Source organism: Lepisosteus platostomus, chromosome 10 (assembly GCF_059453375.1).
Source record: "Lepisosteus platostomus isolate fLepPlt1 chromosome 10, fLepPlt1.hap1, whole genome shotgun sequence".
Taxonomy (NCBI): Eukaryota; Metazoa; Chordata; class Actinopteri; order Semionotiformes; family Lepisosteidae; genus Lepisosteus; species Lepisosteus platostomus.
Genome location: NC_142620.1, coordinates 17,453,339 through 17,463,274, shown reverse-complemented (window position 1 = coordinate 17,463,274; position 9,936 = coordinate 17,453,339). Strand labels below are relative to the sequence as shown.

At 36.4% G+C, this 9,936-nt stretch overlaps 1 protein-coding gene across 4 annotated transcripts; it reads left to right on the top strand.

Annotated features, from left to right (window-relative positions):
• The first annotated feature begins 108 nt into the window (after positions 1 to 108).
• On the top strand, positions 109 to 8,913 carry zfyve19 (zinc finger, FYVE domain containing 19). Of its 4 annotated transcripts, none has more exons than XM_088648512.1 (12): positions 109 to 245; positions 830 to 933; positions 1,152 to 1,273; positions 1,776 to 1,829; positions 3,292 to 3,452; positions 4,175 to 4,317; positions 5,084 to 5,207; positions 5,593 to 5,802; positions 5,922 to 5,998; positions 6,945 to 7,043; positions 7,247 to 7,392; positions 7,765 to 8,913. In XM_088648512.1, exons 1-12 carry the CDS (start codon positions 242 to 244, stop codon positions 7,841 to 7,843), a joined length of 1,323 nt encoding a protein of 440 aa, XP_088504638.1. In that variant the 5' UTR covers positions 109 to 241; the 3' UTR covers positions 7,844 to 8,913. The 4 variants fall into 4 exon arrangements, with proteins under 4 accessions (XP_088504638.1, XP_088504636.1, XP_088504640.1 ...); XM_088648510.1 differs by having other exon boundaries at positions 7,229 to 7,392; XM_088648514.1 differs by lacking the exon at positions 109 to 245 and adding an exon at positions 409 to 633 and having other exon boundaries at positions 854 to 933; positions 7,229 to 7,392.
• The last annotated feature ends 1,023 nt before the right edge of the window (positions 8,914 to 9,936 follow it).

The following is a 9,936-nucleotide window of genomic DNA, read 5'->3' as shown; positions in this document are numbered from 1 at the left end:
CTAACAATAGTCCAATCATTCGAAACCCCTTTAAAACGAATTTAAATAAAATACTACGCAACTGATTAGGATTCCTAATTATAGTTTTAATATCCAAATTGTGTTTCTGTTCTTGAAAAATATTTAGGGTAATAGTATGTTGAAAATATATACACGCTGTAGCTAAGTAGCCTGGGAAATGTAGTTCAACACTTTGGGTGTTTAATGATTCAAGACTCTTACCAAGAACAGAAAACATGCGATGAGTAAGTGTTTAAGAAAATACTGCTTAATTTTAATTGATTTGCTATATATTAACCTCGGAAAACAACAAAAATCTCATTTTCATTATGTATTCAATATTTGTTTTATAACCATTTCTTTTCGAACTATATCTACCAGGATGCAGTGGGAAAGCTATCGGAAACTTCCTGTATTTGACTGTGTTCGCGTCAGTTCAACCTGACCCTGTCTTGGTTGGGGTTAGAAATCTGGAAAAGTCCGCAGTTTTCAGTGTTGTTCCTTTTCTTTTTTTATTGCCTTACCCGAATTGTTTTAGTCTCAATTACTATGTGCGTTTCAATTTTAATGCGTCAAAGGTCATAAAACACAGCACACTAGTAGTCTAATACTGAGAAGCATGTAACTGCTATGGTAAGTTGAATTGGACAGCTGCAGTTTGACTAATACAACAATAGGAGGGGTAGGTGTGGTGGTAAAACATAGTAATACGGTAGCTAACAACTTTACCTGATTGATGGTATTTTGTTAGTTTTTAATTGGAATAAACTTTAGAGCACGTCTAAAATAAAACACCAATGCTATACAAAACGTCCTTTTCTTTTCTCAGAAGCAACATCTCCTTTCTGTCTAGACTTGGGACTAGTCTGGATGAACGACATGGACAGCAGATGTTACGGCTGTGCTTCAAAATTCTCGCTCTTCAAGAAGGAGGTCTGTCTTTTATGAGCAATCTTTAATATTGACAAAGTACACATTTTACTTTCTACCCAAACCTCATATCAAATCGTATTTGTGTGTTGAAAATAAACTAGGTGCTTCTTTTAATTATGATTTATGTCAAGCGATTCAAAATGTATTCCACATTTCTCCACAGAACAGTGCTCATTTTTGTCTGTCCACCTAATAGCTTTCGACGCTTTCCCTTGTAGGCGGCATGTAAGAACTGCGGTCGCTCCTACTGCGCAGGGTGTCTCGGTTACAGCTGTCTTGTGCCAAGGTGTGGAAACACTCAGCAGAAGGTCTGCAAGCAATGCCATGGAAACCTCACAAGGTGGCAATCGAAACTTTTTGTTAGTGACCTTTAAACTCATCCCCAGCTTCCACATGAACAAAGTAGAGGGCTGATTAAGATATCAGTGGTTTAAGTGTTGTTGCAATCACAAACATGAAAAATAACCATTTCTTTTTGAAAGTTTTCATGTCATGCATTATATAGAACAATAGAGTGTATTTTTCAAACACTTCAACAAAGTGAAGACCGTTTAAAAATAGATTGATTTCTTTCCCATTAGCTTGTTTTAGTGTGAAAATTGATTTTCATTGATATTTTCTTGCAGATTCATTAAGCATTATCCTTAAATATTTAAAAAAACACTGTAAAATGAAGGCTACCATCATCCCTAAAGAAAAGGTCTGAATTATTGTCTTTGTGGTTTGTCTTCAGGTATTTGAAAGTAAAACAAAAAGAGGTTTAAGCTTCAGAATGTATATGTGGAACATGCATTTAAAGATCAGTATGCTTATCTACTGTTCTCTACTGTCATTTACTGCAGTGGAGGAACCCTAAACAATGCGGCTAAGTGGTCACCACCAGAGAATTACAAAAAGTGAGTCATTGATTATCATGTCAATCTTGGTCACAGATGAGGTTACAAAATTTGGTGTGATTGTACATTGGGATGCTGGGTTGTTGCTTTTAATTCCTCCTACTTCATCTTGGAATTTGAAGATATATTAATAGTTGATATGAATAGAATTTTACCCCTTTTGAAGAATGTCTCCAGAATAATAAAAAAATGTGGCAAAAAGGTGTGAAATACATAGGGAAATTCAGTTTCTTTTTATTATTAAATTATACAGTGTAGAAATTGAAAACAGGAGTTTGTTCATGCAGGTACCAATGAAATATATTTTTTCCTGAATCCTAGGACCTTATGCAACACTAAATTATTCCACCTTCCTTTGGAAAATCAAAATAAAAAACATAACCTTAAACATTACCACCCACTTCTGTTCCTTTATGGATACAGAAAACAAAGCATTTTTCACTTTTAGGATAGCAGGTCTTTTTCTGTATTTGAATTTGTTCAGAGGAGTTATATTTATTCTGGCATCATCAGACTTCACAGGATACAGTCAACAATTTCTTACTGAAGTTACATAGCAAAGTCTTTGGCATTTGATGCCATTTGAAAGGAAGAAAGTGTAATCATTACAGCAACAATATCCATGAGATCTGTTAAATGTTTAGTATTATAAAAGTTATGTGCACTTAGTTTAAGCAGCAGTAGTCAGTTTTAAGTATTGTGTAAAGTTGTATTTGCTTAATTTGTATATGTGTATACTACGGTATTTTAAAAACATTTTTAGATACAAAAATTATTTTTGCTGATTCTTCAAATTTAAAATCTAAAAACGGTTTCAACCAGACGCAACCATTACCAACCACCTTACAGTATATTTAAGTAAAATAATTCAAGAATTAAGTGAATGTAATACGTTTATATGGATACATCTTCAATGTTTATAGAACAGTAATCTTATATATATCTTATAAATAAGAGTTATTTGTTCTGGTGAATTAAGTAGTTTCAGGTACAGGATGGGATGGCCTGGCTGTTTGCGTTGCTCTTGGGTCCTGAATTTGTTTTCGGCCCTGGGCTCAATCTGTCTGCAGTGTGGGTTTTTCTTGATTTCTGTACTTACCTCCCTAAAGACATGCTGGCTGGTTTACATGGCATCTATAAGTTGTCCCTATGAGCTTGTGTCTGCACCCTGTCTAAGGTGTAGTTCCTCCTAGTCCCCTATACTTCAGGGACAGAGCCTATCCTATATGCTCCAGATTGCTGCAGCACTTATCAGAAGTAAGTGGCTTTTTGTTAATTGATGTGTAGATGGATATAAGGATACCAATGTTTATGTTTCCTGCTGTGATTCAAAATCCAGCTAATCCAGCACTGTGTGGAGTACATTTGAATAACATATTTGAAAAATATGAAAGATGATTAGTACAGATCTTTTAATGGTCCTCAAATGCAGAATAACCAATATATTTTTCTGCATCCTCAGACGAGTGGCAGCTCTGGAAGCCAAGCAGAGCCAGCAGGGTCCACCATCTAGGCCCAGTTCTAAGAGCATTGCCCCCCGACTCCCTGTTGCCAGGGGGCTGAGCAAGGAGGATCAGGCCATAGCTGAGAGACTGGAGAGACTCAAGGAGGACACCACACCCAGTTAGTTTATTTAGTTTTTAAATCTTTAAGATCTTCTTTCTTTGAGATGTAGGTCATATGGAATGCCTTTTGGAGAGCCAGATTTAAGTTTTCATTCTGTGTATTTTAAGTGAAAGTTGCTAGAATAAAATAATTTATTCTTGAATAAAATAATGTACTCAAGAAACTCTTGCATTTGGACTCGAAAATACCACTCTCTTCTGGAAATCTTGATTTGAACAACTAGGCTTGTTAACTTCATGTATGTAACACTCCCCTAAATTTTCCTAATAAGTTGATCTGTCCTAAATTAATTAGATGGAAAATCTGGCCACAGAGAAAATTGTTTGCTTTTGTTACCACTAGTAAGAGTGCCTCAAGTATTCACATTCCCAAATAAAAATGTAAAAAATAAAAAAGAGAATTGTGGTGCATATTTGCAAGATTTTCAGTTGTATATGCACACATTAAATAGCATCCCTATAATATGTTATTTATTTAAGCTCTATCATAAAAATAGTAAATGCTACACTAACTTACAGAAGCATCGTGGTACCACAAAGAAGAAAAAGGTTGTATGACAACATTGCAGTATATTTCATTATTGTGAAATTGCAATATATCATATGTTTTGTTTTTTAAGGTAGCCTTTAATTTGGAAGGCTCCAAGTATTCCTAGCTGCCTGACTGTAAGGCTCTGCCCAGGCTGTGCCTTATAAAGTATGTGATTGTCTGAAATCCAGGATCAATTCCCTCGGAGAAAGAGATCGAGTCCCGACTGGCTGCTCTCAAAGTCCCTGCCCGTCCTATTCCCACTGCCGCAGAGATGGAGGACCGCCTGGCCGCTCTGCAGGGAGTGACCCCGCCATCGCAAGTCCCCAGACCAGTGAGTACTGCGGGAGAGCTTAGACTGTGGAAGAAAGAGTGGTTTCTTTATTGTTGTGTGCATCGTGCCACCTTTATTGTTGAAATCAGGATAGAATTCAATAACAAAAATCTCTGAAAGAAACTTCAGGATCAGGAATATCTTAATAAATCACAGAATTTATTATTTGTTTTTATTTAATGCAGCATTTCAGCAAATATACCATTGATAGTTCCATGTATGCTGTTGAAGTCTATTAATTTTTCGAAAATCATACTTTCTAACATAGACTCACGAGGATTTCTTATTGAAAATCGAAGAAAAAGTTGTTACTTGTAAATATGATTAATCACTTTATCTTAGTATTTAAGTTGGGCCTTTGTTTAGCAAATATCCCCAGAATAAAAGATTCAGCTGTAAATAAAGCAGTTTTTCCTATTGTTCCTGTGATCCTCCATTTTTTTAAACAATTTTTTTTTAAGTGCCAATCAACTTTAATGACCATGGATATGCAAAACAATAAAACAACCGTGTCAGAGAACTGCTGTCTTTTTTCACTATTAATAGACATAACTTTCTGGAAAGTGTAAAAGTATAGTCCATACCATAGCAACAGCAGTTCATCAGCCCAAATTTAATCTTGCTTGTTGGAAAAGGTAGGGCATGCAAAAATAGAATAACACAGACCCTGAGGTCTATTACATATATGACAAGCAACCATACATTTTTATTCGGGTATCTAAGAATATTAGTGATTTATGATAATGACTATTTAAATGCGCTGCAGATCCACCAACCTCCAGATGCAAGGACCCAGACTGAGCAAGCCAGTGATCTGATAACCCAGCTGTCTGAAGAGGTAGCAATAGACAACAGATTTGCACCAGAATCAGGCTCAGAAGGTGTTACAGGTACAGAATCTCTAAATATACCTCTCACTATCTGCATTTCCTATCCCTTATATAGGCACTATTTTGTTGGAAAAATGGCACTAGCATATCTTTTATATACAGTACAGTATATACAGCTCTTAATATGGGAAGTGCTTTACTTAAGAGGTAAACTACGATAACTAACATGAAGAGCACACTGTTGTTTGTATATAATCAAGATGGCTTGTCTCTGAAGGAATTTTGAATAACAGAGACCTCAAGACTTCTTCACAAAGTTTTAGTGCCATTTGCACACGCTAAGCCTCTGAATTATGCTCCCACAATTCTTCGTATGCCTACACATTACATTTAATTGCCAGTTTTACCTTTCCCACATGATCACACTCTCTGTTCCCGGGCACAGATGGTCCCTTGAACAACCTGAACAAGGCAGACAGCACGTTAGATGAGAACCTGGATGACCTGCGGCAAGATGCCAAGCAGCTGGAGTCAGAGAAGAGCCGGCTACTAGCAGAGGCCATGGAGGAGCTGAAGCAGGAGAACCTGGGCCGGGAACAGGTGCTGCAGATGGCAAGGAGGCTGGCGCTCCTGAAGGGACAGGACCCTGGCAAGAGTAGGTCAATCCTTGTGTTCTCGCTCCAAAACGATCATCCACTGTCCTCTTAATAATCATTGGCAAACGTCTTTCGGGTATTCACAGCATCACTCCCTATGTTCTGTTTTGTACCCCAGTCACAGCAAATGATTTCAGTCAACCAGACAGTGAAGAGGAGACAGAGGAGGAGTCACTGAAGAGAATATTGAAGCAGGTGTGTAACCTGGATATTTATAATACGGAGAGAACATCTGTTCATTTTCACATAGTGAATGTCTTACAGATGTGTATACAAATACTGTATCTCTTATCACCATACTTTAAATATCTTGTAATGTAATAGGTTAATAGCTTGTTAAATCTTTGACCAGAAGAGGGAACCAGAGCACATTTCTTGAATACTAGATTATTAAGGTTGCATGTTTTTAAGTAATTAATGTTTTTGTATTATAGTTCTTTGTCCTTCATATCCAAATCAGTATATAAAATATATTGTGCGATCTAAAAGTATTCAGACCAGAAGGTGATAACTGTTATTTGTACTTTACAGTCAAGCATCTGTATTTGTGAGCATAATATTAAAATAATAACAACAATAAAATGTGTTTTATTTCTTGGTAAGTGCTCATATAAAGTGCCCTTATAAGAAGTCATTATTTTATGTATATCCCTTTGAGGCATGAAGCCTGAGCTTGCCAAACTCTGCGAAATCATTTGGGATGTTTTTTGCAGCCTCTTTGTGTTCTTGCTTGTTTTGGGGGGTGTTCTGATTTTTCTTTTCTTCAGCATCTAAAATGTGTCCTAAATAGAAATTTTCTGCTTCTAAACAGTTACAGGGAGGAAACTTTCATTTTCTCACACAAGTAAGAATGCATCTCCTGACCGACCTCAGTTGTTTAAAAGTCTCACATTACTTTTCTTTTTCAGTATCAGTCTCATGAACTTTGTCCCCTCCTATAAGCACTTTAGGATCCTTTGGAAAGCAGTATATAAATGCAAAGAATTTGTATTTTTTAATAGGCATGGTCAACCCTAATTCATTCCCTTTACCACAAGTTGCTTAACAAGAAACCAAATAGATCTTCCTTGCCACGTACTGTACTGTCACCAATAACAAATTGATGGTCATGACTAAAAACTCTGCTTTCCCTTCCCTGCAGCTGTCTGAGGAAGCAGCCTTAGACGAAGCCAGTGGCTACAACATTCTTCCTGAACAGAGTGGCCCAATAAACACAGAAAAACCAACTGGTCATAAGAAGGTAATAAAATGAGACCGTCTCAATTGTGAAAGCCAGTAATTTCCAGCAGCTGAAAGAGCAGCTTTTCAACTAGACAGAAAACTGCCATCCACTAAATTGCTTGGAATGTACCTTTGGTGAGTGTGGCGAAGTTTTGATTTAATTTGGGCTGTGATGTTGTTTGATTGTGCTGGTTGATATTTTAGATGCCTTGTGCTCCGCAGTCCAGAGCAAATAAGAAGATAGCTGCTGCCGCCCCACTTTCTGACAGCGATGAGGAGGAGCTGCCTTGGTGTTGTATCTGCAATGAAGATGCCACAATTCGCTGCCGCTCTTGTGATGATGAGCTCTACTGTAAAAGGTGTTTCAGGTGTGTGTGTTTTTTTTTTACGTTTATTGGTAAAATGTTTGTAGCATTGTTTCAAGTTTCGAACCCTATTAGTTGTCAGGTAATTTGTTCATTTTGTTCTGGTGGGTTTGTCCAATTTTTAAGAACTCTTGGCTGTGAATGCTGGCTCTCTTACTGCTACTCCTAGTTTTAAAATCGTATTCATGATTCCAGCCAGGTTAACATTGCTTTTGAAAATAATCTCTTCTTTCCTTATTCTACAAATATATCTAATTTACTGACCCAGTAAGTTAAGTGTGGCTTGTATTATACTTAAAATTGAAAAGAGAACCTTAAAGAAACTTTAAAGCTGACTACTGAGTACCTAACTGATGATATATCCCATACTTGCAGGGAGGGCCACGATGATTTTGATAGAAAAGATCACCGGACAACCAGTTACAAAGCTCCAAGGAAAAGCAAAAAGAAGTGAAATAGTGATTTAGCTCATGTCACTTCCAGCAACTCCAGCCCCTGAACTACTGTTATTTTTATTAATGCTTAATTATTGGAACTAATCTGGCCATACATTGTCTGTGGCAGATTGAGGAGCAGTGTACTGATGCAATAAACAAATTAAATTCTGAATATTATAACCTTGAAAGCAAACATAATCAAAGTGTATCTGATGTATTATGATTTACTTTGGCTTCCTCAGAATGTTTTCACAGAAACTGTTTAGCCTTGTTTGTATAAAGGAAAAAACAATTAAAATAACTCTCACATGTGAGCACTTAAAAATGTCACACGTTCATGAAAAAGCTTTTCTTTATACAGTACTTACAATTCTTAAATAACAAGCATTAAGCAGATTTGAAAACTGTACTGAGAATGTAAGTCGTCAGTCATCAGTCATCAGTCACAATTCAAAAGAGCCATAGCTCTGCAAATTTTCTAAGCACTGAATTGTAAAGAGGCCTAGAGTTCCAACTTTTTTGAAAAAACTCTCAAAGAAGGTTCTTTGGGTGGGTTTTCCAAAAGAATCCAAGAAGGACTCTCCTCTTATTATAAGTTCAGAAGTTGATATTTTAAATTTAAGTACAAGTGACTAATCAATCTTTGTTCTTACTGAGTGTTCATGTTGTGTGCACTACAGTTAAGTACAATGCTGGGTCTATTAAAGGTTTTTTTCTTATAAGTAATGCTTATATAAGCAAATGAAAGGTACACTGTAGCTCATAATGATATGTTGGCAAAGAGAAGCTTTACTTTTTGAGATTTCACAAGGACATCCCAGATGACAGAAGTGAAAGGTACAGTAATGTCTGTGAATATAGATAATGATTGTCTAGTTATGGAAGTGGAGTGGGGGAAGGTAGTATTTTGTTTTACTTTTTTATTTCTTCAGTCAGCAGTTCCTGACCAACCAGATTATTTGTTAATATAAAGATGGTTGTGATCACTAGAAAATATTACAGAGTCCAGTTTGACAAAACAAGAAATCGTAAAATATTTTATGTATTCCAGCCATTGTTCTGTAAATAAAGTGTTACATCACAGTCACTAATTCAGATGTATTATTGTCACCACCCGTACTGCTGATGAGCTGCTGTGATCTTTCAGTAAGCAAGAGCATGTAATGTTACTGTAGGTGATACCGCATAGTTAAACTGGCAGGGCTTTTTTGGGGAAAGATCATAATAATTGCTTTGCAATAGGGTTGTTGACTTAAGAGTTTAAGTTTTCAAATTTGTGTGTGGGGTGCAGCTTTAAGTTTGTAAAAGATCCAGTGTAATTTATATGTAAAGGCATTCTTTAATTAATAGTGGTGGAAATTTCAGAAGAAGCAAAGTTAAAGTTAAATTTTTGTTCTGGGAAATTTGTATCATTACAAATTATGAGATGTTTTTTGCCACCTGCTTTTGTAGTTGCTTAGACGTCAGTTGTTTGACTATTGCAAAATGAAATATTAACTGAAAAGTAACTTTTCTTAAAGAAGTTGCAACAAAAAACTTTTGGAATATAAGCTTAAGAAAATCTTAAGCTTTGAGATCAAGTCCTTATTCAGTTATGTCATCAAAGTATGTATTTTTATTATTGATCCTTCTTGCTTTTTAAATTTATTTTCATTGTACACAATTTAATTGTATTTTTCTTATTGTGTATATAATAATAATAATAATAATAATAATTTTGTTTTGTTGTTGAATTGCATTGCTAGCAGCCATATCACTCTGCAACTCACAACTGGCAACCCACTGAAGCAGGTGTGAGCCTGGTCAGTACCTGGATGGGAGACCTCCTGGGAAAAACTAAGGTTGCTGCTGGAAGAGTTAGTGGGGACTAGCAGGGGGCGCTCACCCTGCGGTCCATGTGGGTCCTAATGCCCCAGTATAGTGACAGGGCTACTATACTGTAAAAAAGCACTGTCATTTGGATGAGACATAAAACCGAGGTCCTGATTCTCTGAGGTCATTAAAAATCCCAAGCCGTTTCGTGAAAAGAGTAGGGGTTTAACCCCAGTGTCCTGGCCAAATTTCCCATTGGCCATTACCAATCATTGCCTCCTAATAATCCCCACATATG

Coding starts and splice junctions, on each gene's coding strand:
- zfyve19 (XM_088648510.1), top strand. Junction 5,999..6,944: donor TGAAGAGAATATTGAAGCAG/GTGTGTAACCTG, acceptor CCTTCCCTGCAG/CTGTCTGAGGAAGCAGCCTT. Junction 7,044..7,228: donor AACCAACTGGTCATAAGAAG/GTAATAAAATGA, acceptor TTGATATTTTAG/ATGCCTTGTGCTCCGCAGTC.